This window comes from Sitophilus oryzae, unplaced genomic scaffold (assembly GCF_002938485.1).
Source record: "Sitophilus oryzae breed Bouriz unplaced genomic scaffold, Soryzae_2.0 scaffold_179_pilon_pilon, whole genome shotgun sequence".
Classification (NCBI taxonomy): domain Eukaryota; kingdom Metazoa; phylum Arthropoda; class Insecta; order Coleoptera; family Curculionidae; genus Sitophilus; species Sitophilus oryzae.
This window is the reverse complement of record NW_022146501.1, coordinates 5,935,769-5,960,577: the sequence shown is the minus strand read 5'-3', so window position 1 is coordinate 5,960,577 and position 24,809 is coordinate 5,935,769. Positions and strand designations below refer to the sequence as shown.

The 24,809-nt window shown below is 31.3% G+C and overlaps 2 protein-coding genes and 1 long non-coding RNA gene across 3 annotated transcripts; 1 reads left to right on the top strand and 2 right to left on the bottom strand.

Annotated features, from left to right (window-relative positions):
- Window positions 1-6,792: 6,792 nt before the first annotated feature.
- On the bottom strand, window positions 6,793-11,639 carry LOC115882746. The gene is made up of 7 exons (XR_004050237.1): window positions 11,504-11,639; window positions 11,148-11,373; window positions 10,847-10,966; window positions 9,472-9,575; window positions 8,789-8,847; window positions 7,703-8,109; window positions 6,793-7,035 (listed from the first exon to the last, which is right to left on the bottom strand). It is a non-coding gene; the product is annotated as an uncharacterized LOC115882746 (long non-coding RNA).
- A 421-nt stretch (window positions 11,640-12,060) lies between these two features.
- LOC115882745 (39S ribosomal protein L1, mitochondrial) lies at window positions 12,061-14,321 on the top strand. The gene is made up of 7 exons (XM_030900970.1): window positions 12,061-12,171; window positions 12,227-12,630; window positions 12,685-12,861; window positions 12,920-12,987; window positions 13,052-13,208; window positions 14,006-14,103; window positions 14,161-14,321. The coding sequence occupies exons 1-7, from the start codon at window positions 12,153-12,155 to the stop codon at window positions 14,285-14,287; spliced, it is 1,050 nt and encodes a 349-aa protein (XP_030756830.1). The 5' UTR covers window positions 12,061-12,152; the 3' UTR covers window positions 14,288-14,321.
- A 1,838-nt stretch (window positions 14,322-16,159) lies between these two features.
- LOC115882849 lies at window positions 16,160-24,177 on the bottom strand. Its single transcript, XM_030901098.1, has 5 exons — window positions 24,094-24,177; window positions 21,957-22,136; window positions 21,624-21,823; window positions 20,686-20,849; window positions 16,160-16,765 (listed from the first exon to the last, which is right to left on the bottom strand). Exons 1-5 carry the CDS (start codon window positions 24,175-24,177, stop codon window positions 16,614-16,616), a joined length of 780 nt encoding a protein of 259 aa, XP_030756958.1. The 3' UTR covers window positions 16,160-16,613.
- Between the last annotated feature and the right edge of the window lie 632 nt (window positions 24,178-24,809).

The following is a 24,809-nucleotide window of genomic DNA, read 5'->3' as shown; positions in this document are numbered from 1 at the left end:
ACTGTTATAAATTATAAGTAATGCAATTATTGAATATACCATACGATCGAAAAAAACGGCGTGGGAGTGGGCTTGGAAATGAAGCATATATAGATTAATTGAAAGCATTTTATAAAAATATATAGTTATACAGGGTGTCCCCCAAAAAGTTATACATTAAAGTTGTTTTTTGTAATGGAATACCTTATATATTAATTGATTTTTTGGATTCCAGGAAAAAATAAAGGTGTGTTTTATTAAAGAAGCATGTGCCTAGAATGTAAGGATTTTGACATATTTCACATTTTGTGAAAATGAAGAATAAAATTTAAATTTCAATAACAGCTATCTATATTGTAATTTATCCTGTATAGCCTGATATTTAGTTACAATAACCATAATATGTTAAACCAAATTAAAATGTGACAGGAAAAGTTATACAGGGTGGGACAAAACTTATATTGAACATTTATCACTTTGAAAAGCAAGTTACTCCTTTATTTTAAATGGAACACCCAGTATATTATTTCCGTGTTCAATGGGGAATTCATATATCTTCAAAATATTATTAAGGTTGCCTACCCCTCTAACAAAGATTTTCCTAGATACTTTCATTTTTATGATTTTGCATCAGTAGATCTTTATTATTTGAAAAAAATCTAGGTGGCTGTGTTAATTTATCAAAAATTAAAGGATGTAGTATAAAATACTGTAATAAAAACATACGTTTAAAACATATATTAATTATCACAGAATTAAAATTAGATATAAATGTATAATTATATAACAAAAATTTGAATCTAAAAGTAGAATCATATCAATTCTTTCTGATGTAGGATAAGTTTCTATTTTCGGAAAATTTCTTAGATTTTTTTTTGTTTCAACAACCTCTTTGGTTTCAACTGACGAACTGACACAAAATGATAACTAGTTGCTAAAGTTGAACTAATTTGACAGCTATGTTGAAGTAACGTCAGACATATCACAGCCACCCTAGATTTTATCAAATAATAAAGATCTATTCACACTAAATCATAGAAATGAAAATATCTAGGAAAATCTTTGTTTGAGGGGTAGGCCGGCAACTTTAATAGTATTTGGAAGTGACATGAATTTCCCATTGAATATCGGAATAATATTCTGGGTGATTCAATTAAACTAAAGGAGTTATACAGGGTGGGTAATAAAGGAGTTATACAGGTTATACCAATGTTCAGCATTAATTTTGCCCCACCCTGTATAACTTTATGGGTCAGGGTTTAATTTGATTTAAAGTGCAATAGAGTAAATTCCAATTTAGGTAGTTTTTCTTGAAATTTAAAAATTGTTCTTCAAAATCTTAAGTAAGTCTAAAACCTTACATTTCAGTCATATACTTCCCTAATAAAATACACCTTTATTTTTCTCTTAGAATCTAAAAATTAATTAATAAAGGGGGTATTCCGTTACAAAAAAACACAAATTTGATGTGTAACTTTTTTTGGGGACACCCTGTAGAACGCTCTATATTTTTAAAACGTGCGCAGAATTAACTTACATATGCTCACAAAATTTCATTTTAATACGAACTGGTCGTTCTCCTTGGAGCCTCCGAGTCGTATGAGAGGCGCCACCCTGTATAATTTTTATATAGTTGCACTTTAATAAATTGTTAGTTAAAACTAACAGTCCTACGAGTGTGGAATTTTGTACAGGTGGATTTTGGACATTCATCTCCTAAGAGAGTGAAATAAGGGATGAAAATTCGTACAAACATTTGTTAAAATCGGGTTTAGAAGTATGAAATTCTGTTTGTTCCTTATGTAACGTAATTTAGCAATAACAAGCAATTTTTTTTTCGTCCACACCTCATTTCACCCCGTTAGAGGGCGAATTTCCAAAATTGTTCCTGAGTGCTAAATTACGTTACATAAGGAACGTCTGCGCAAAATTTCATACTTCCAAAACCGATTTTAATGAATTTTGTACAAATTTTCATCCCTTAATTCTTATGGGGCGAATGCCTAAAATTCGCTTCTGAGTACTCACTTTCATCACTTGAGGAACCTCTGTGCAAATTTTCATACTTCTAGGACAGATTTTTTTTCAGAACGTTCACCCTTCATTTCACCCCCTTAGAGGGAAAATTTCCTAAAATTGCCTCTTAGTGCTAAATTAAGTTACATAAGGAACGTCTGCGCAAAATTTCATACTTCCAAAACCGATTTTAATGAATTTTTGTACAAATTTTCATCCCTTAATTCTTATGGGGCGAATGCCTAAAATTCGCTTCTGAGTACTCACTATCATCACTTGAGGAACCTCTGTGCAAATTTTCATACTTCTAGGACAGATTTTTTTCAGAAAGTTCACCCCTCATTTCACCCCCTTAGAGGGAAAATTTCGAAAAATTGCTTCTTAGTGCTAAATTACCTTATATAAGGAACGTCTGCGAACAATTTTATACTTCTAAAACCGATTTTAACAAATTTTTGTACATATTTTCATCCCTTATTTCTTAAGGGATGAATGCCCAAAATTCGCTTCTGAGTATAACTTTCATCACTTGATGAACCTCTGTGCAAATTTTCATACTTCTAGGACAGATTTTTTTTCAGAACGTTCACCCTTCATTTCACCCCCTTAGAGGGAAAATTTCCTAAAATTGCCTCTTAGTGCTAAATTAAGTTACATAAGGAACGTCTACGCAGAATTTCATACTTCTAAAACCGATTTTGACAAATTTTTATACCAATTTTCATCCCTTATTTCTTAGGGGATGAATGTCCAAAATTCGTTTCTGAGTACTCACTTTCGTCGCTTAATTAACAATTTCCAAATTTCAAACTCCTCGGACTAATTTTAAAAAAATATGCAAAATTTCACCCCCAGTTTCACCCCTTAGTAGAAGAATTTCCTAAAATCGCTTTGTATAATCGAACTGTTAAGTTACGCTACTTAAGGCACCTCTGTGCAAAATTTCGTAGTCCTAGGACATGCTTTTTTTGTATACAAAAGTACCCCCCATATCACCCCCTTACGAGCGAATTTCCAAAATTGCCCCTTAGTGTTCAATTACGTCAGTCAAGGAGCACTCGTGAAAAATTTCATACTCTTAAACCAGATTTTAACAAATTTTTATGCAGCTTTTCATCCCTAATTTCACCCCTTAGTGGTCGAATTTTCAAAAAATCCTTCTTAGTGCTCATTTACATCACTTAAGGAACCTATGTGCCAAATTTTATTTATTACTATATAGATAACCTTTACCCTTATTTTCAGCTAATGAATATTATGAGACAAATAATAAAATAAAATCTAAATTATAAATTTCATGGCTATAAATAGCATATATATTCATCTAGAAATTCTGACTTTCAAACATCCACTGCGACTAGTATTTTCATATCCAATTGTATAGTATTAAAGTCCGAATATACATTTTCCCTGGGTTTGACCGGGAATTTGCTTATAAATATGAACAACCGGCTACGTCGCTTCACATCGCGTGGCCGTGGTGTGGCTCGAAATTCGTTCGTTTTAAAAATATTATTAGATTTGGCTATAGGCGCCCTCTGTGTCATTAATAGGGAACTGTCTCATCGAAAACATGCTGTTCCGTAAGCAATGGCCATCTGGATTATGTGTTATCTGTGATAAGTTATTTCTATTTTTCTATCATTTTTCCAATGAATTTTCCTGAGTGAGATCGACTCCAGAGCATTATAACTAGCCTCCCCTAAGAGGAGGAGACCCGGGTCACCCCCTAACCCTGATGTTCGGCCATCGATGACCTATGTAGCATGCATAGGTACCCAAGGGAGTCACCACCCTCTGGTTTACGAGCTAGGTGTTCTAACGCTAGAGGCTTCGGCCGGATACGACCTGGCACCCAAGCTACGAGACTTCTTCGTGCACGTATTTCGTGACCCTCGAAGAGGCAGGGGGCGGGATATCGGACACATTGAAGATGATGAGGGGGGTCCGCCTGTAGGGGGTCCCGGTGGATGTCCGCTCGATGGGTGACGAGGGTGACCCGAGACGAGGCTGCTTAGCTGGGATGGGAACTGACTGGCGAGGCTTAATCGTCGGACAAGGGTTAAATCTGATGAAGGGAGGCGAACTTAGATGCTCTGGAGGAATTTTCTTTAGGTGCTTGAGTCATATTGTCATATGTGTTTGGTGTCAGACTTTGACTAGATATTCGTTAGAGGAGGCTAAGCATAATCTTCAATTTCGGTCAATTTTCCATTTATAAGTGACCACATACTTCTTTACTTTTTTCTCTTGCTTTTGGCCTACCTCTATTTCACTATTTTGGTGCTATTTTTTATGCCATTTTTTTCAATTCATAATATTTATATTTCACCATTTGTCTCCCATATTTTCTTGCTTATGGGAATGTTATTGTTCATCAATTCTATAAACTTTTCCATTGGTTGTATTTCTACATCATTATATTTGTATATAATTATTTAAATTCTTGTATCATTCTTCTGAGACTTTTATAAGGTCAGCACAAATTTTCATGCATTTTTTTTTTCAATTCTACGTACCTCTGTTTCTTTATCTCTCATATTTTTTTCGTTCTTTGAAATCTTCTATTAATTTAAGTATTTCTGAGATATCAGTCATCATTTACTTATATCAATTTTTTTTGTATTGTGTCATTCTATGTCGAGACTTCTTTAAGGCATTTTGTTTCTCTTGTCTTCTATAGAGTTGTAATTTTGGAATAATTTTAATTATTTTTTCATCATACCCCATACAGAGGATACTTAATTTAATTTTTCTTAAATGTAATTTATTATATCTCTGCTATATCGATTGTATTTCTAAATCTTCTCTGTTATTATGTTATTGTTTATTTTACTGCTTAATCTCATTTCTATTGATGCCTCGTAGAATTGTATAGTTTTGGATTCATTTTCTAATTGATTTTCTTCTCATTCCCTTTCTAATTCCTTTTAAAACTTGAATTTTTGATTGCGATATTGTACTGCTTTGGAACAAGGATCTTTGGACAAGTAGAGCTTCACTTCAATTTAACCACCCCCTTCAAGATGCCATTAGATGGTTAAATTGAACATTCTACAGTGGATTTAGAATTAAATTCATTATTGAAGAGGAAGCTAAATACTAAAAAGTGTTTTTTTAAATCATATATGTTTAATAAATACCCATTGTTATTGTGTTTTGTAAAATACGTAGATATAAAGAGGATTAATTTTAAATAAAATATTGTAGCGCTACAATTTACATATATATAGGCAACTATAAATACACTTGACATGTATATAGAGTTGCCTATATAAAAGGTGTAAATATTTTAAGTTTTAACACTTTTTAATTGTTATAATAATTAGAATATTTCTTAATTGCAAATTCTATTAACTTAACCGTCTTTTTTTCTTGTATTACTATTAAAATCATTCTTTATGTTTTACCCTTGATTATAATTAATAGTTTCTTTATACTTTCATTACAGAATGAGGACTTTTCAGAAGGGTAACTAGATTTAATAATTACTTCTACAAGGCTTATATCTAGATATTAGCATGTCCATCAACTCATTGGATTTTAATATACGGTCTATATTAACATTGTCAATAAAAATAAGTAATATATGTTATTAAATAAAACTGTAATCAATGATAACAAAAATGTATTTTACCTGTAAATATTTTTTTAGTTAATAAGTTATATTTAATTAGTGAATGTCAATACCATTCTTTATTGTGTATAATTTTAATAGAATATAAATAAAAGCATTAGCTATTATTATATTAGACCCAATACATAGCATTTATTTACCCTGTCACTTAATGGTAACATTTTTAATAGATGTATAAACATTCAAAATGAATGTCCTATTTGAAAATGTTAATATATAATAATAAATATTTTATTAAATTAAACGTACATGTGTTTTATTTACAGCAAAATTCCATTACTATAACAATTAAAAGAAAGGTAGAAACTCTTAGAGCTCTTATTAAATATAAAAAGAAAAAATAAAATTGCATCCCAAAATTTTTAATATAATGGCTAACCAAAAATATAATCCCAGTATAAAATACCTATACGGTTAAGAATGATTCTGAAAAATGTATCTCATTTCTGTTCAAAATGAAATTTTGGATGACAAAAATGCACAAGATTTGGTTGCCCCGTGCGAAATTTATGAACACCTCGAACAAATTTTTAACACTAGCGAGAAATGATGAATTTTGTTGACTCTAAGACTTTGACCTCGTTTTCGAAATTAAAACGCTAATTACTCCGTAATTAAAAGAGATATCGGGGCACGCTTGGTGCCAATCGATAGGGAATTCAACCCTCTATCTGTACAGAAAATTACAACCCCCTAGGACACCCTTTAATTTTTAGGCCAAAAATTTTCTAAGGTTAACCCCTTTGCTCATTTTTGCTCCAAAAAATAAAGTTTGTCGTAGGGAGTTGTAATTTTGTGTACAGATAGAGGGTTGAATTCCCTATCGAATGGCGCCAAGCGCACTTCGATATCTCAATTAGTTTTTGAGTAATTAACGTTTTTGTAAATGATTCTAACTGTTCGAGCTCGTTGGCCAACGATTTTCCATTTAATTATTAAGAGGAAAATATTTTTAAAATCGGTCATTTTTGTCATATTTTTGGACCTAGATGTGGCTGTTTTGAGACAAAACAAATCAAATCTTTATAGAATAACGCATGGGTCTAGACTATAAAAGGGTTTATATGTTATTAAATAATGTATTAATATTAATATTAAAGACAATGATTACTAATATTTATTGTATTTATTTTGAAATATTTCGATTTTTGTTTGTTTTAACCACCATATAGTAATACAACATTTATGTTAGATACTTAAATTTAAAGACTATTCAAGGGATTCAAATGAAACTATGTACATTACAATTTTATTAAGATTTATTAGAGAATGCTAGAGGTTAGAATTAATTACAGAAATAAAATAACTCCTTGGATGGATTCTTGACTCTTCTATTAAATTTTCACCAATTTTCTTTCTGATGAATACTGGTTGTTCATGTTTCCAGTAGCTCGCATATATTTCTGAAAAAATAAAAAATACTTATACAGGGGATGTTTGAAATTTTCACTCAAATATTTTTTACAATATATCTATTAATATATAATTTTTATAGATATACGGAGTGATTCAAAGATATTTTTAAGCTAAAATCATAGTTTTTAAATAAAATGCTGCATTTTTCACCAAGTGAATTTGCCATGAATTTCTTATTCCCATAACTATACTACTATTCCAACTATACTGAGTGTTTTTTGAAGCATGGTATCACCATTCTTAGAGTGATTTTTTTACACATTATGCCTTCTTGATAGAATTTTAGATGAACAGAAAATTTAGTAGCAAAATGGTCATATTGATTTGTGTTTTCTTAGCAAAATAAAACCTAACTCACCACAATACACCAAAACACTTTACTTCTGCACATTAAAAACAGTTTTAATCATCTGCTGATGATGCTAACATGGTTAGCAAAACGCGCATCTATTGCAAAAGTAAAATGTTTTGGTGTATTGTGGTGAATTAGTGTTTTATTTTGCTGTTGTAACACCAAAGGTTCCAATACTCAACTGTAATCTGTGTTTTCTTACACTTACTTATTCATTTCATTCACGTTTTCTCCCTATTCACTTTAAAGAAAAATTGAACAAATAAAAAAACACACTGAAACAATAAAAAAAATTGGTTTACCTTATCCACTGCAATCATATCTTCATAACAATAATACTCAAAAAGAGTATTTTCAAATTATCTTTATATCAAAGAAAAAGCAGGTTTGGGAGGTACAGCACAGAGTCCAAGGATTTGAATGTTCGAGAGCATAATTTTTGGAAGAGGTATTTGCAGGAACTATTTGAAAGCAGAAACCATCTCACATTGGTTTTGTTGATTCCAATATTGTTGCTCCAGGTTTACTCCTTTTAGGCACACAGTTTCATTGAAAAGCAGGGAACAATCGATGAGGTTTTCTTACGAAATTATATCTATGACCCAAATACATGTTCCCAAAAGATAACTATCCTTATTTCTTTCCATTTTACTTGATGTATTCTAATTTGTTCTTCATAGCAAGCTCTCTTCACTGTATTATTGCATATCTGTAAAAAAAGTTACGTCTATATTATACTCTCTTCACAGATTACACTTTAAAATACAAATTGTAGATAAACAATATTAAAAATTAGTTATAAAGAATATTATATAGATCATACATTTTAATTTAACCGTTAGATTTATCATCAAACTGAAAATTAGTGAAAATAAACTGCTTTAAATCCGGTTATTTTCGAAAAATCAGGAAAATTATAATAAAAAAAAAATTTTCTATGGTTAGAATCACAATTAGTAAAAAATTTAATTCATAGATGTCTCTCATTCAATATATTTTTGGGAACTAAAAATTGCAGATTTCTTTAAATTTCTAAGAAAATTATTAGTAAAGTTTAGCTATTCAATCATAGATATCACCAGTTACTTTTTTTCATTATAGAAACCTATAAATAACTAGTTCACACACTAAATTCATGATGGCGCCACACACATATACTAAAATCAGAAACCTGTATCTACTTAGTTTTATAATTTCCTATAAGGTGGCGTCATAATCGCTCCGAAAATAGTTCCAAGAACCCTCACTAAATAAATGTGGCGCTGTAATCAACAAAGCGCGCCAAAGGAAAAATTTCAAAATATCGGACGTTTTTTCAGATGTAAATGTTAAGATTTTCTTATCTCTTCACTGTATACATGCATAATAGCATGAAATATCAAACTTACCTATCGTAGAAATTGTTGAACACTTCTTGTTGTAGATAAATCACGTTAGTAAGTCATGCCTAAAGAATAAATACATCAGTATAAGTAAAATAAAACTCAAAACTTAAATATATTATTATAATACGTTATAATAAATTATATCATTTTATTTCTTAAACTGTGACTATGTAAATTGAAATATAAACTTCTTACAGTTAACTATAGATTGCATTCTTGCTAAAAGAAAATAAATAACAGTAATTCAAAAACTATTAATGCTCAAAAAACAAGCAAAATATTCTTTTCCAGCAGCTCTCAGTGTTCAAATGAGTGAAACCAAAATATACTGTATTATCAATAATTCTGTTATGCAGGATATATAATAACACTGAAACACAAAAATGTTAAAAAATATACATAAGTACACAAAACACTTAAATAATAAATTTAAGATAACAAATTAATGTTGAGTAAGTAAGTTCCACAAGTAAAAAGATGAACAATAAAAAATTATTAATTTTGCCCCCAGCAAGTAAGATATTTAGAAATACAGTCATGGGAATATTTTATAGAATTTATAAATGATGATAATCCCACACTCAAGAAAATATGAGAATCAAGCTATTATAGAGAAATAAAAATAGACCAAAAACAACATGAAGTAAAGTTCCAAGAATATTAAAATCCAGTAAAAATATATTCACCCAAAAGAAATATATTTTGGATGCATTGTTGGTAATATTCATGAAAAGGACAAATAATGTACTGCCCTGGAACTCTATACATCCATTGATTTGTTGTAGAAAATCTGTAAAAAAAGAAATAAATAATAAAAAATGTCTATATGCTTATGTGGCGGATATTCATCTAAAATCCTATATGGTTATTTCGCCACTGCAAGAAAATCTACAAAATAAAATAGTTATTTTTTGTAAACACTTCTGCGTTAATCTAACGGAGACTAATTGTCAGCAGTGGCTTACAAATGAACAAATTTACCTTACGGATGCTAAAAATGCTTAACGATTCGGAAAGTTTATTTCTTTCCCTCGTCGGAAGCAAAAAAATACAAAGAAAAAAACTATTTAAAATATATAAATGCAACTATTCGACAACACTTTAGTTTTTTTTAAACAGATAACGTATGATCGAAAGAAAACGGCGTCCAGTTGGCTTGGAAATGAACATCGATGACATTTCCCATATAATTTTACATATAAAATGACAGCGATCTTCATTTCATAGCCATCGCTGACGACGTTTTTATTCGATCATACGGTATATGTCTACAAAAACCGTTGATGTGCTGTTAAAGTGACTTTATATCAAGTTAAACTTCAAAATTAACAATAATTAAAACCTGATAACAATAATTACTTAATAAGATAAAACCAAAAAACTTCAAACTTTGTGTATGATTTTTTTTTCATTTTTTACGTATGTTATGTTTATTTGTTATGTCCTTTAAAATCAAAGAAGCGATTGCCATACATTACTACATACATTACTAATATCTACAGATGCATGAGCAATACATTTATTTTTATTAGATTGTATTATAAAAGCCTCTTTTATTTTTCTTTTAAAGGCTATCGCTTCTTTCATTATGATTTTGGCGTTGTTAAAATATATTCTGTGCCTTGTGTCCCATTAATGATGACTAATCTTAGATTTCTGGAAGTCATCCTTTCTTAAATAATCTTTATGTACTTTAATTCGAACATTTAAGGGTCTAGATGTTTCACCAATATAAAATTTATCGCTTTGACATGGTATTTTCTATTTTTATTTAAGCCACTGCCCACTGCTGACAATTAGTCTCCGTTGGATTAACGCAGAAGTGTTTACATAAAATAACTATTTGATTTTGTAGATTTTCTTGCAGTGGCGAAATACCTATATATAGGATATTTTTGGAGAAATAAATATAATATTACATTTCATTAATTATGCTTAGTAATTGTGTTTAAGATTAAATATATCCATATCTCTGAATATATCTTAAAAAATATGATTAGTCTGTTAATAAACATTTAATAAATTTACTAAAATTGTTTTTCAATAATAAAATAAACTTACTTTAAATCGGATAATAGAAAACCAATCCAATGGCCAAACATCAGAATTATATAAGGGGTGATCCAAGTCTATTCTTTTAAGTGTTCTTTAGGTGCTGGATCTGTATTATTAATAACACTCCTAAAAAAGAAAATTAAAACTTAAAGCATTATGTATATATAAAACAATACAAATTTTTGTTAACGAAAATATGACAAAGGCGTATAATATCAAAATGTCATGAAAACTATTTTTTTATCTGGAAGTATACTATGTAATTCTTGAGAATGTGGGGTCCCTTTATAGATATACTAACACTGACCTATTCTAAAAGATGTAGAAAATATTTGATTGCCTGTATGAACAAACACCTAAAGATAATTTTAAAGGAAATCCTTAGGAATAAAAAACATCTTTAAATTCTACCAAAAAGTATCCAAATATGAAGTAATATTCTAAGTAACTATATTTTCATTGTCCAATAGAGGCATCAAGAAATGTATCCATTATCTATATTTTCTTATACTCGATTCTCTCTCTCTCTCTCTCTGAAAACGAAAATAGTGAAAATTAGAAAAAATATGTAAACGACATGTTAACTTTTAATTTTAATGATGTAATTGAAATATTTGAAAGTGGAAAAATCTATAGAAAACGGGCGAAATACTGGGTACTTACATTTTCAGGAGATCAAACAGGCCTTAAGGAACAGAATAAACTCTTATAGCGTATAGAGAAATATCTTTTTCTACCAGAAAATCGGAAAAATTTAAGAGAGGCATAACAACTTTCTGTTGACAACGTAAAATCACAAATGTCGCACGTCAACGTTGTCAGCTTGAACACATGTAAAACTAAATGGTCATTTTTTGCTGCATAAATAATCCTGTGTCAAGAAAATATATTATATATTCTACTGAAACAAAGTTTGTATTTAATGTTTATAAGATTTATCATGATTTTGTAACGGTTCAATTCATTTTACACTTCCAAAAATATTAATTTAGACTAGTTTCGGTATTTCGCTAATAACTTGGCAACCTTGGAAACACATTAGTTCAAATTTTTCTCACTTTTTGAACACTGGCGCCACCTGCAATCTTCTTCTTTTTCGTATTTCAGAATAAAAGCAATATTCTTCTTCTTTTTAATATTTATAGTCTGAAAACATGGTCAACCACAGATCTGATATAGATCCCTGGCAGTAACAGTGGATTGTCAAAAAATTGATTTTACCTTCAGTGGAATTTAGGTAGGGTTATGTTATGTTTTGTAATAAGATTTTTTGATGGTCTAAAAACTTTTTCTTTAAAAGTAAATTATTATAATGTCACTCTTAAGTAAAAGTAAGCTTTACAAGTTTAATCTTATTTTGGAATATATGCATTGTTTTTTTTTCAGAATTGTTGCAGATTACTTACACTGTTTCATCTCAAAAATTTCTTCCAAGATTATTACCTGTTCTTAATATAGTTCCAGCTCGCGAATATGCCGCCCGAAAAGGAACGCGGGAGAGAAAGAACAAAAAAAAAGTAAAGGTGGAAATTAAGAAAATCGGGTTCATTCCCCACAATCTACGGGATAAAGAAAAAATGCTTGCAGCTCGCGCTTCTCGAAAATTTGACGATTCATGGAAGCGCGACCCTATCGATAACGTTTTTCCTATGAAATATTACAAGTGGATCGTGTATCCGTTTGTCGAAGCTGTTAATGCGCATAGAGAAACTCACCATCCAGAAATGTATAACAAACCGAACGCTGAACTCCATCTTACAGTAGAACTAAACATGCAAGGGGAGAAGAAGGTTAGTATTTGTATAATTTAAAATAAATCAAGTATGTTTTTATTCTTTTTTTAGACGAGATTCCTGGATAATTTCTATAGAATCGCACCCATACCTCATAAATTCGATCATGGCGAAGAAAGAAACTTATTGGTTTTTGCCAAAAACTTAGAAAGTCAAAAGGAAGCTTTAGATGCAGGGGCGCAGGTTGTTGGGGGCGCGGAAATAATTAAACAACTACAAGTCGGGCAGGTATTTGTATATTCCTTAATATAATTGAATTATTTAATATATTTTTTTTTATTTTAAGCTTTCGTTGTTGGATTTTCAACATTATATAGCTCACCCAGATATTTTACCTGAATTAGTGCAACTAAGGTAAGCAGTGTAATTTAAGATTCTGTTATTTTAGATAGTGTATTAACTTGTATTTATCTTTTAGGGGGATCATGAAAAGAAAATTTCCAAATGTTAAGACTGGAACATTAGACGTAAACCTGGGAAGTACAGTAGATAGGTTTTTAAGAGGCGTCAGTTACCAGGCTATTAAAGACGAGTATGAAAAAGATTTTGGTCAAATAAATGCCATCATAGGAACGGTGAGTGAACATTTGTTCAATGCTCAAGTTAGTTTATTTGGTAAATGTATTTTTAATCTTGTACAGCTTAATATAATCACTAAAAAAATCACTACAAATTCAAGTAATATTGTTATTATTGAGTAATATACCTTTTTTCACCAGTTTTATTGGAGCTATATTGTCAGAATTTTTTAAACCAATTCAGTGACGTCCTATTCATTAGGTCAGAAGTTTCCTAAAAAATGGTCTTATTTAAACAAGTCTAAAATATATATAAATTTAACTCTTTGTAACTAAGTAACTAACCTTATTTTTTGATGACAAATTTGGGATAATTGTCACTATCAGGAAGAGGTTATTCCTTTTCTAGATTATATATATTTCTACATTTTAAAGAGTGGTAACAAAATAATAATTTCTGATCAGTAAAACTCATGGAAACCGTTATGGAAGTGAAAACAAAAAATGACAATTGGAATTTGGAATTGTATTATGAATTGTCATTGTCAAATATTTTTGACCAATCACAAGCGCGCGATTTGTATTATCCTGTAAACGGAGGCATGAGAATGCAAAAATAATAAAATCTATCTTAAAACTACGGAATTTTCTAACCAATCAAAGTCTTTAAATTCAACTAATTAAATTAATATTGTTCTTGGGATATCGGACGCATAAAAATCCTACTTAAAATTTTTGTAAAACATTCATATCCCCTACAATTTATAATTGGTCTAGGATTCATATAATTTCACATATATATATTAATGCTTAATAACATACTGATTTTTTAAAAAATAAAAGTCATATTACAGCTGAATATGGAACCAACCCATTTAGAAGAAAACTTTGCTTCAATAATTAAAGATGTCTATACACAAAAACCAAAAAGAGCAGGCAGTTTTATAACTAGGTAATTGGAATACCCTGGTATTTGAATCTTGATAATATTGAGTGTATACTTTTAAAGGTGTTATTTATGGAGTCCACCTTCAAGGGAACAATTAAAGATCAACCATGAGTTGTATCTTAAAGATATGAATGAAAAAGCAAGGGAAGAAAGTGAAGAACTTGAATTAGAAAGTGTAACCTTATAAGTTAGTTTTGTTTAAATACATTATGTTACTAGAATGTATTTGTTTCATTATTTGTTTTGCCATAAGTCTCATCTTCAATAATTTAGGGTAAAGTCCCGTCTACACATAACGTTTTACCTGTGAGTTTTGCCCGTTAGTCAAAACGTAAGTAAAACAATGTGTGTAGACGAAAAACGATCTGTTTTACCTGAACTGAACTAATAAGACTGGACAGAACTTAATAGAAACACACAGATAAATTTCAATATATAGTTTTATTTCAATAAATTCATTTTCTTACACCATTGGTATTAGCTTTATTTTTATTTTTTTCGTTCAATTTATATAGCCTACATTATTAAGTTGTATCTGCATTTGGAGACTTTTAATAAATAAATAAAACGTGGGTTTGGACAAACGTTTGCATTTTATACAGGTATTTTTACAAGAAAAAGCGTATAGAAAATAAAAGATTTGTTTATTTAACTATAGAAAATGGAATGTATATGGTATTCAAAAGTCTGGTTTTATCCTGCCAATATAAACTAATATGAGTAACGTATTTTGAAAAATTTCATATATTCTAATTCTATACTCCAAAGTAAGATTTTAATGAAGACAATGAAGATCCCAGTATCAATGATTTTATATTATATATTATATATCTGATCAAATAATAGCTAGATAATTTCAAACAAATGTCAGCCAGCAATAATACACTAAAACAATTCATAAATAACTTCAGAAAGCAATAATTATATTAATATTAATAAATATTCCCGGATTTTTAATATCAGAAGTGGGATATTATCCTTTAATAAAGTGTCCCTTATTGATTTGTGCATATTTTTATTATATTTCCGATTGTTAACGTCCTTTTGTTAACAAATTTACCCTTAATATTACTTTATATTGATAGAATGAAAACAGTAACATTTGTTAGCATTACCAATTTAGCTACAGATAAATTTTTTTCATACATATAATTCTACATACAATATAAATTAAACTATAATACAAAATTAATATACAAGTAACCACTGATTGACTAGCATTGTTTGAGTACAGTAAGGTTCAACATACTATTTTATAATATTTTTGTAATAAAAATAAAAAACTTTAAAGTAAACTATATCAGTTAAAACTGTTGTTGAGCCCTACGTACAAATAAACATAAAATTGATAAAATTAAACATCTAAGAATAATATTCATTCAAATGGTATAGACTATTCCCCAAAAAAATCTATATAATTAATAAACATGTAATATTTGTGCAAGGTGATACATTCAAATTTCCGGACAAAAAACTTATAATCATTTTCTTTATAATCACGGCGTCAAGTTGGCTTAGAAATCCCGATTTTTTACATGTAAAAATATATGGTGAATATCATATACAGTACGTCTGTCCGTTCTGTAGCTACGGGGTATCCGTGAGAGGGGAAATGATATTCTCTCGATGTTTTTCGTAAAAAAAATAAACGACGCGTCCCATCAATAAAAATTCAACAAATTTGCAAGTAGCCAATAAAATGAGTGGGCGGAGCGATTTGCGGTGACGCACTCGTCAAAACGACGTATAAAATATATTGCTGTTTATTTAAATGTTTTTTGTCCGCATTCCTTTCATAGACACAGATCCAGCAGATGTACTGTAGCTTAGCTACAACGTTTCGTAGATCATATTTAAATCACCTTGCACATGTTCTTGCACAATAACAATTTCTCGAAGACATAAATTTTTTATAGGTCACGTTATCGCTGATGAAAAATAAATATATAACCTAGGAAGATATGTTTACAATTTTATAATTATTATTATTATGTCCTATGCATGGAATATTTTTATGTGCAATCTTACTATTCGAGATTTTTGTATGTTTGGTATTAAAATTAGTATTTTTCTTACAATTGGAACAATGTAATTCACCCATTCATAAACGTTCTCACGCTCTCTATATTTATAACAAATAATCTATTTATAAATATGTATAAATTAAATTTTTTATACAGGGTAGACGTGTATTACAATTACCAGTTATTATTTAATATAAAGCCACCCTGTATAGAGGAAATGTGCCTGTATCATAAGAAAATAGAAGAAGAATAGTTTGATTCTCGAAATTGGGGCAAAGTTGCGTGTCAATGATCAATATTTTTGATAAAGATTAATATCAATTATCAATATTTTTTGATAAAGAATTACTGAAATCTCTGTATAACATTAAACCATTCTTGTTTATATTATTTTTAAATTATATTTTTGGTATATTCTTTGTTTGATACAGACACATGTCCCAAAAATTGAACAAAACCTAGATATGTACAGGAAGACCACCAAATTCATCATAGAACCATCACCACTCGAGAGTTGTGGTGGTTGTGATGGTTCACGTGATGCTGGTTGGGGCTGTCCGGATCACTGTTCTGAGTCACCGTTTCCATTTTTCTGGTATCCTCGGCACCGTTCCATTGGTGGCTGTTGATTTCAGTTAAACCTGGAACAAAACACAGAAATAAAATATACCGATAAATGCATCGAATTTCATATCGGAATGCAGCCTTCAACAATGATGAAATATATTTGATACCGATTAAACTTTTAGTTACGTAATCGAGGACGCGATTTTTAAATTCATTGTTGCCACCAAGGACATATTCGGCGCCGGGCTGACATTAACTGGAATTTAAATTACCCGCTGGGGACTGAGGTGGTAGCTTTTTTGTAAAAAATGCCAAGTTGCCACATTTATTTCCTGATATTGTCATTCGTTTTGACACTTTAGTTTTGTATTACGAGTTTTTTGTTTAAACGGATTGTGTTGTGATATTTTAAGCTTAAACATGTTTACTAACAGACCTTGGAGTCGAACATTGTTCTTTTTAGAACCTCTTTTAGTGCGAAGTGTACAGGGTATCCCAATTTAGTTGAAATCATACGGTATCTCCGTTATTAGTGAAGATAGAAGGGTGCGGTTTGCACAAACCTGTCTCACTTTTTTGTCAAACGGAAGATGCCGTAAACAAAATTTTCATAGCCCTTTTCGTTTCCGAGCTACAGGGTCTTTTCGAAAGTTTTGCAATTTGGGTCACCTCCTGTATCTCTGTTATTGTTAAAGCTATCGAGAAGGTGAAAACTGTTTATTGTAGAACTTTTTACGTAGAATACAGTGGCGTAGTCTGTTTTTCTACCAAAAAAATAATTTTGAAAACATGAACTAAAGTTATGTTTTTTTTAAATGGAACACCCTGTATATTTATAAATCATATGATCTGTCTTGCCATAAGCTGCTCAAAAATATATATCACTATATTTATTTTCACTATTTACTGCAATATTTAAAAGTTTTTATTAAAAGATCATATTTATTAGTAGGCCATGATTGATAATCAAAGAAACTAAAGAATTATTAAAAGTATACTGCTATATGTCTCTTGTTTTATTTTGGGAGCCGCTAATAAATTCTTTATATATTAGGGAAACTTAAGTCTCCGGTATTTGTAAATCTTGGAATACGTGTATACGTAAGAATAATCTATCGTATCGGCAATTTTAGATATTCCTTTAGCTAATTTACGTGAAATATACTTTCAGCAAGATAGGGAACATTCTCCCTCATAACTATGGAAATATTAGAATACTGTTAAATTATTATTTTTCAAATCAATGAATTGGAACCAATGAACACATATTGATAGCCTCCTCGATTCCCGGATTTCGCCGTTCTCGATTTCTGATTTTGGGGATTTTTGAAATACGAAATATATCGTGGGCACTACAACAATGTCGAACACCTGAAAAATGCTTTAATAATTCAAGATTTAGATATTTGCCAACCCATCCCGTTATAAAAAAAAGAAAAATATATTCACAGTTTCAGTGGTAACAGTTATTTCAAAAGTAAAATATATCAATCCCAAATAAATTTTAATATGTGTATGACTATTTTAGTAAATACCATTTTGATTTTTTGTTATTTATCACGGCCTACTAATAAGAAAATGATATATTTTAAATATTGCAGTAAATAGTGAAAATAAATATAGAGCGATATATATTTTTGAGAAGCTCATAGCAAGACAGATCATATGATTTATACATATACAGGGCATTCCATTTGAAAAAACATAACTTTAGTTCACATTTTCAAAAATATTTTTTTGGTAGAAAAACAGACTACGCCACTGTATTCTACGTAAAAAGTTCTACAATAAGCAGTTTTCGTCTTCTCGATACCTTTAACAATAACAGAGATACAAGGGGTGTCCCAAATTGCAAAATTTTCGAAAAGACCCTGTAGCTCAGAAATGAAGAGGGCTATGAAAATTTTGTTTGCAGCATCTTCCGTTTGACGAAAAAGCGGGACAGGTTTGTGCAAACCGCACCCTTCTATCTTCACTAATAACGGAGATACCCTATGATTTCAACCAAAATGGGACACACTGTACAAGATATCTTAATAGCCGTAAAAACTCATCGCAACTTTATTAGAATTTTTTGAACGGGAAAGCGGTAGTAATGGCCCTTTATGTCCCTTAAGTGCAGTGGCGGACTAAGGGGGGGGGGGCTGAAGGGGCGGAAGCAGATATTTACTTAATTATCACTTATCAGGCCCCAGTAATTGTCAATGGCATTTTCTATTTAGGAAATTAAATCAAGGGGTAATTTTCTTTGTTTAAAATATCGAATAATTATTATTTTTTATATATTTTGAGAATTCTGAATTTATTTATTTTAGCTTTTAAGTTATTTTTCAATGGTTTCATTATTTATTTTTACTGAATAAACATTTTAAATTACAACCAATGCAGAGCATAACTTATATTCTAGCTTCTTTACCGACGATGAGCAGTGCCGTCTTTAGTATATCGGGGGCCACGGGCCTGAGACATCGAAGGGGCCCCTCGGATCTTGTAGGACTTACAAAATCGCGATATTTTGTCGCGGTATTTTCCTGGAACGGTTGCGAAAGTAACGCGGCACATATGTGAAACCGGTATTTCCATCACTTTGTCATCATAAGTTGCCATTAAATACCCGTGAATGGTAGTATATGGCTCATCAGCAAAATGTTCAATAATTTAATACCTCTAATATATTACAGTTGGGGTAGGAACCTTTGGTGTTATAACAGCAAAATAATTCACCACAATACACCAAAACACTTTACTTTTGCACTTACTTGTTTTATTACATCAAATTGCATTCGTTTTTCTATTTAAAAATATTATTATAAGGTTTAAAAAATTGATGTTATCGTTTTGGGGCCTTTTTAGAGCTGGGGCCCTTAATACTCCGGGGGCCCATCAGGTCCCTACATAAAGACTGATGCTGATGAGTAACATATTTATATCTATATGGATTTTTATTATAATTATTACAGTATACAGGGTGTCCGGAAAAACGATTTATTTTAGGTACAGGAACATGTATAATCAAAAACTAAGAAATTTTAAAAACCAAAGTAACGAAAATCTTTCCACGAGTGAAATAAAAAAGTGGATTTCCATTTGAAAAAAACGATTTATGATAATTTTTTAATCGCTCAATTCCATGATAGTTGCGGCCGTTATTATATGACATTCGCACAATTTAATTTTTGAAACAGATACATGATAGGCAATCACTAAATTTGACGCGTTTAGGCTATATACATATTTTTGACAGGCAGTTTTTTTCCTCCAAAAATTATAAATATTTTTTTTCTCAAAAACAGTTAACGTTAGGTATAGAGTGTTTAATATTAAAATTCATAAAATTTTACAGAGAATTTAAATATGTAATAAAAATTGGAACACCCATTTAAAATAAGAAAGTTGCTGTCAACTTCCGGTACTTCCGGAAGTGCCGCCATATTGAAAACATTTTTAATCAATAGATCTCGTTGTGAAACAATGATATGCAAAAAATCTCGGATGTAGATATTGTAGTTCTCTAGAAACTTCTAATGCAGGCTCAGCCTGGGACACCCTGTATAAATACTTGAATTTTGTCAACCATTATACATACGTCATCCAATTTTTACAAAATGTGTATTAGAAGTATATCATTATCTGAACAGACTGGGGGCCACATTTAGCTTCGCCGCCCCGGGCCCCCGACAGGCTTAGTCGGGGGCCCCCGCCACTGCTTAAGTGCTGTTAAGAAGGTGAGTGTGTTTTGTTGATGTAAATAATAACTGTTCATAGGTATATTTATAATTAATTTATTTTTTATTTTTGTTTCCTAAAATATTTTGTCAATTTTCAAGAAGATAAAGAAAATCCCTAAAATGATGTCAATGAATTGACATAATTTGTTATTTTTTTTATCGAATTGGTTTTTGTATTAGTACCTAGTATCATTAATCCTCTAACAGTACTGCCAACTATTTCAATCATTGTTGATCGCTCCGTATATAGTATATATTATTCAAACCTTTTAAAGATTCAATGGAGTGTTGTTCATCCGTTACTTGGACCGTTGTAATTTGATGATTGACAGTGACCGGAACTGTGTTGATTTGATGATGTTGGTAGTCCTGCGAAGTAGTACCATCGCTCAAAGGGCTTCGACTGTTCACTGGGGTGGAGTTGTGAGATCTTAAAAAAAACACAATGTACGTGATTGTCAACGTCGTTGATTTTATTCAATTTTAATGGTTTATTTCAAAAAAATGACAGATCATACTTAAATATGATTGGAGTGAAGGAAAGACGAACGATCCATTAAGCCCCGTTCCCAGAACGACGTGTCGTCGCTGGCGACAGTGGTTGACACTTCAAAGAACCAATGGGAGTTGTTAAAATTTAAAATTGACAGCTGTTTGAATTTTGTACAAATCTCATTGGTTAATTTGACCTGTCGCTGGCGACCAGACGAAGTTCTGAGAACGGGGCTTTACGGATGCATATACACTCACCTTTAAGGTTGATTCTCACTATACCTTCCGTTTCCATTCCACATTCAGTATCCGTTACGTATTTTTTATTGTATTGACGCTATACGTAAGCTTCCGTTCCGTATCAGTTCCATACTTTTTATTGTACAATTTATATAATTACGAAAGTTTTATTTTAAAAATTTGTATCTTTTGAAAAATGTAATAGATTTAATTAAGAGGTGAAAGAATGAGAAGAACTTGACAACGCTGTTTCCAATATGCTTCAGTCCGTTCCCCAAAAAATGTATGCAAGGAAAGGATATGGAACGGAAGGAAACGGAACGGATGGTGTGCATTGTCCTATTCGTTTACATGATATAATATTTTATGTAAAAGGAAGGCAGCTGATAGGGAAGGTATAGTGAGAATCAACCTTTATACTCATTTCTTAATCTTTGTATTCAAAGAAGTGAACTTATATAAGCGTACTTACCCCCACATTAGTACAGTTTGTCTGCTGGGAATGTCCCCTTGATTGCTGGTAGGAATTGGAGAAAAATGCTGTGGCGTGCTGATGTGGTGGGTTCCAGGACTGTCTTGTGACTGCATCAGCGGCGTATCTTGTTTAATTTCTTCGATTTTCGGAGTGATTAGTTGATGCTGAGGCGAAGACGAATGTTTTTTGATAGTCTCCTTTAAGAAAAAAGTAAAATTAGTTCAATTATACAAACAAATCTTCTTTGAATTGTATTAGCCACGGTATACACGTCACGATTTATCGTACGATGTGTTTCATATCTGGATTAGGTATATTTTGATAAATTACCTTATGAGGACTTCCGCTGAGTTCCAGCTGTGGCGTGCTCATAACTTGCACAGGCTGGATGATTCCAGACGACGGACTCACAGAATACGGCCAGCCTACATCTAAACATTTGTTATTCGATACTACGTAACCTCTGGTAGTGTCGTAGCTGGCGTACTTTACAGGCGTCGCCTCTACAACCTAAGAATTACCTTAGTTCATTTATTGAATGTTTAATATTACACACAGCACATACACACATGGCCAAAATTATTGCATATATCTTTTAAAAATATACGGAAAGGAATTTAAAGAATCTTTTTTTATACATAACTTTGATAATCTGTAATCATTTTTTTGTTAAAATGGATATGGTAAACAATGTTTATTGTTCAGACCCAAAATTATTACAGATTCTTGCACATTTCGATTCGTGGTTTCTTGGGTTTCAGAAGAAATTTGACCATTGTTTTGGCCTTAAAATGCCTAGAAACATTATTTCACAGTTTAATAGAGTCAGAATAGTAACACTGTCTCAACAGTGCTACTGGTAAGTTGCAATAGCTGAAATTGTAGGAGTTAACCAAAGCGATGTTTCGCGAATATTAAAAAAATTCAGGGAGACAAACGAAGTTACAGACCGGCCTGGAAGAGGTAGAAAGAGAGTTACTACTGCTGTGCAAGACCGACAAATATCCCTAATTGCACGACGCAATCCCCTGGCTTTCTAGTATTGCTATTAAAAATGAGCCTTGAAGGAGTAAATGTTTCAAGAAAGACCATAGCTAGAAGACTCCATGATAGAGCATTACATTTAAGGAGGCCTCTACGTGTTCCGAAGCTTAATTTACAGCACAAAATTACGCGACTACACTAGGCTGAGAAGATGAGAGCAAGTGGACCTAATTGGAATTTCGTCATGTTTAGTGATGTAACAAGAATAGGCCGAGTGTCAGACTCGCGACGAACTTTGGTCTGGAGAGCATCTGGAAGACGAGCACGCTTGAATGCAGCTCAACCCCGTGTCCCGTTTCAAGGGGGAAGCATTATGGTATGGGCAGGTATAATGCACGGAGCTCGAACTCCTCTTGATTTTATTGATGGCACAATGACAGGTGCCTCATATCTTAGAGACGTTTTAGAGCCTATTGTGCGTCCCTTTCGAGGGGCAGTGGTTTTAGTAAATATTTTTGTAATAAAATTAAAAAACTTTAAAGTAAACTATATCAGTTAAAACTGTTGTTGAGCCCTACGTACAAATAAACATAAAATTGATAAAATTAAACATCTAAGAATAATATTCATTCAAATGGTATAGACTATTCCCCAAAAAAATCTATATAATTAATAAACATGTAATATTTGTGCAAGGTGATACATTCAAATTTCCCGACAAAAAACTTATAATCATTTTCTTTATAATCACGGCGTCAAGATGGCTTAGAAATCCCGATTTTTTACATCTAAAAATATATGGTGAATATCATATAGCTTAGCTACAACTTTTTGTAGATCATATTTAAATCACCTTGCACATGTTCTTGCACAATAACAATTTCTCGAAGACATAATTTTTTTATAGGTCACGTTATCGCTGATGAAAAATAAATATATAACCTAGGAAGATATGTTTACAATTTTATAATTATTATTATTATGTCCTATGCATGGAATATTTTTATGTGCAATCTTACTATTCGAGATTTTTGTATGTTTAGGTATTAAAATTAGTATTTTTCTTACAATTGGAACAATGTAATTCACCCATTCATAAACGTTCTCACGCTCTCTATATTTATAACAAATAATCTATTTATAAATATGTATAAATTAAATTTTTTATACAGGGTAGACGTGTATTACAATTACCAGTTATTATTTAATATAAAGCCACCCTGTATAGAGGAAATGTGCCTGTATCATAAGAAAATAGAAGAAGAATAGTTTGATTCTCGAAAGTGGCAAAGTTGCGTGTCAATGATCAATATTTTTTGATAAAGAATTACTGAAATCTCTGTATAACATTAAACCATTCTTGTTTATATTATTTTTAAATTATATTTTTGGTATATTTTTTGTTTGATACAGACACATGTCTCAATTGAACAAAACCTAGATATGTACAGGAAGACCACCAAATTCATCATAGAACCATCACCACTCGAGAGTTGTGGTGGTTGTGATGGTTCACGTGATGCTGGTTGGGGCTGTCCGGATCACTGTTCTGAGTCACCGTTTCCATTTTTCTGGTATCCTCGGCACCGTTCCATTGGTGGCTGTTGATTTAAAGTTAAACCTGAACAAAAAAACACAGAAATAAAATATACCGATAAATGCATCGAATTTCATATCGGAATGCAGCCTCTAACAATGATGAAATATATTTGATACCGATTAAACTTTTTAGTTACGTAATCGAGGACGCGATTTTTAAATTCATTGTTGCCACCAAGGACATATTCGGCGCCGGGCTGACATTAACTGGAATTTAAATTACCCGCTGGGGACTGAGGTGGTAGCTTTTTTGTAAAAAATGCCAAGTTGTCACATTTATTTCCTGATATTGTCATTCGTTTTGACACTTTAGTTTTGTATTACGAGTTTTTGGTTTAAATATCTTGTGGTATCGTTGTGATACTTTAAGCTTTTTTTTTTTTTAGAATTTAGAATGAGTGGGAGGGGGGTTAATCACTTCGACCTTACAGATCCATTGTGTCCCCCTTTCTTGAATCATAACTCATCATACAGTCCCAGGGCTTTGACAAAAGCCAGTATCTGGGACGGTTTTATAGAGGGTAGTTCTCCATCTCCAATATCAGTCGTACCAAAATTCATGGCACGAATGGTTGTCGTCTCGGCGCACTCAGTGATGAG

Excerpts from the sequence above, each read along its gene's own strand:
- LOC115882745 (XM_030900970.1), top strand. Across the intron at positions 12,988-13,051 it reads CCTGAATTAGTGCAACTAAG|GGGGATCATGAAAAGAAAAT; the intron begins GTAAGCAGTGTA and ends TTTATCTTTTAG. Across the intron at positions 13,209-14,005 it reads TAAATGCCATCATAGGAACG|CTGAATATGGAACCAACCCA; the intron begins GTGAGTGAACAT and ends GTCATATTACAG.
- LOC115882849 (XM_030901098.1), bottom strand. The coding sequence starts at position 24,177 with ATGGAAACGGTGACTCAGAACAGTGATCCGGACAGCCCCAACCAGCAT. Across the intron at positions 20,850-21,623 it reads CAAACTGTACTAATGTGGGG|ATCTCACAACTCCACCCCAG; the intron begins GTAAGTACGCTT and ends GTTTTTTTTAAG. Across the intron at positions 16,766-20,685 it reads CTCCATTGAATCTTTAAAAG|GTTTAACTGAAATCAACAGC; the intron begins GTTTGAATAATA and ends GTTTTGTTCCAG.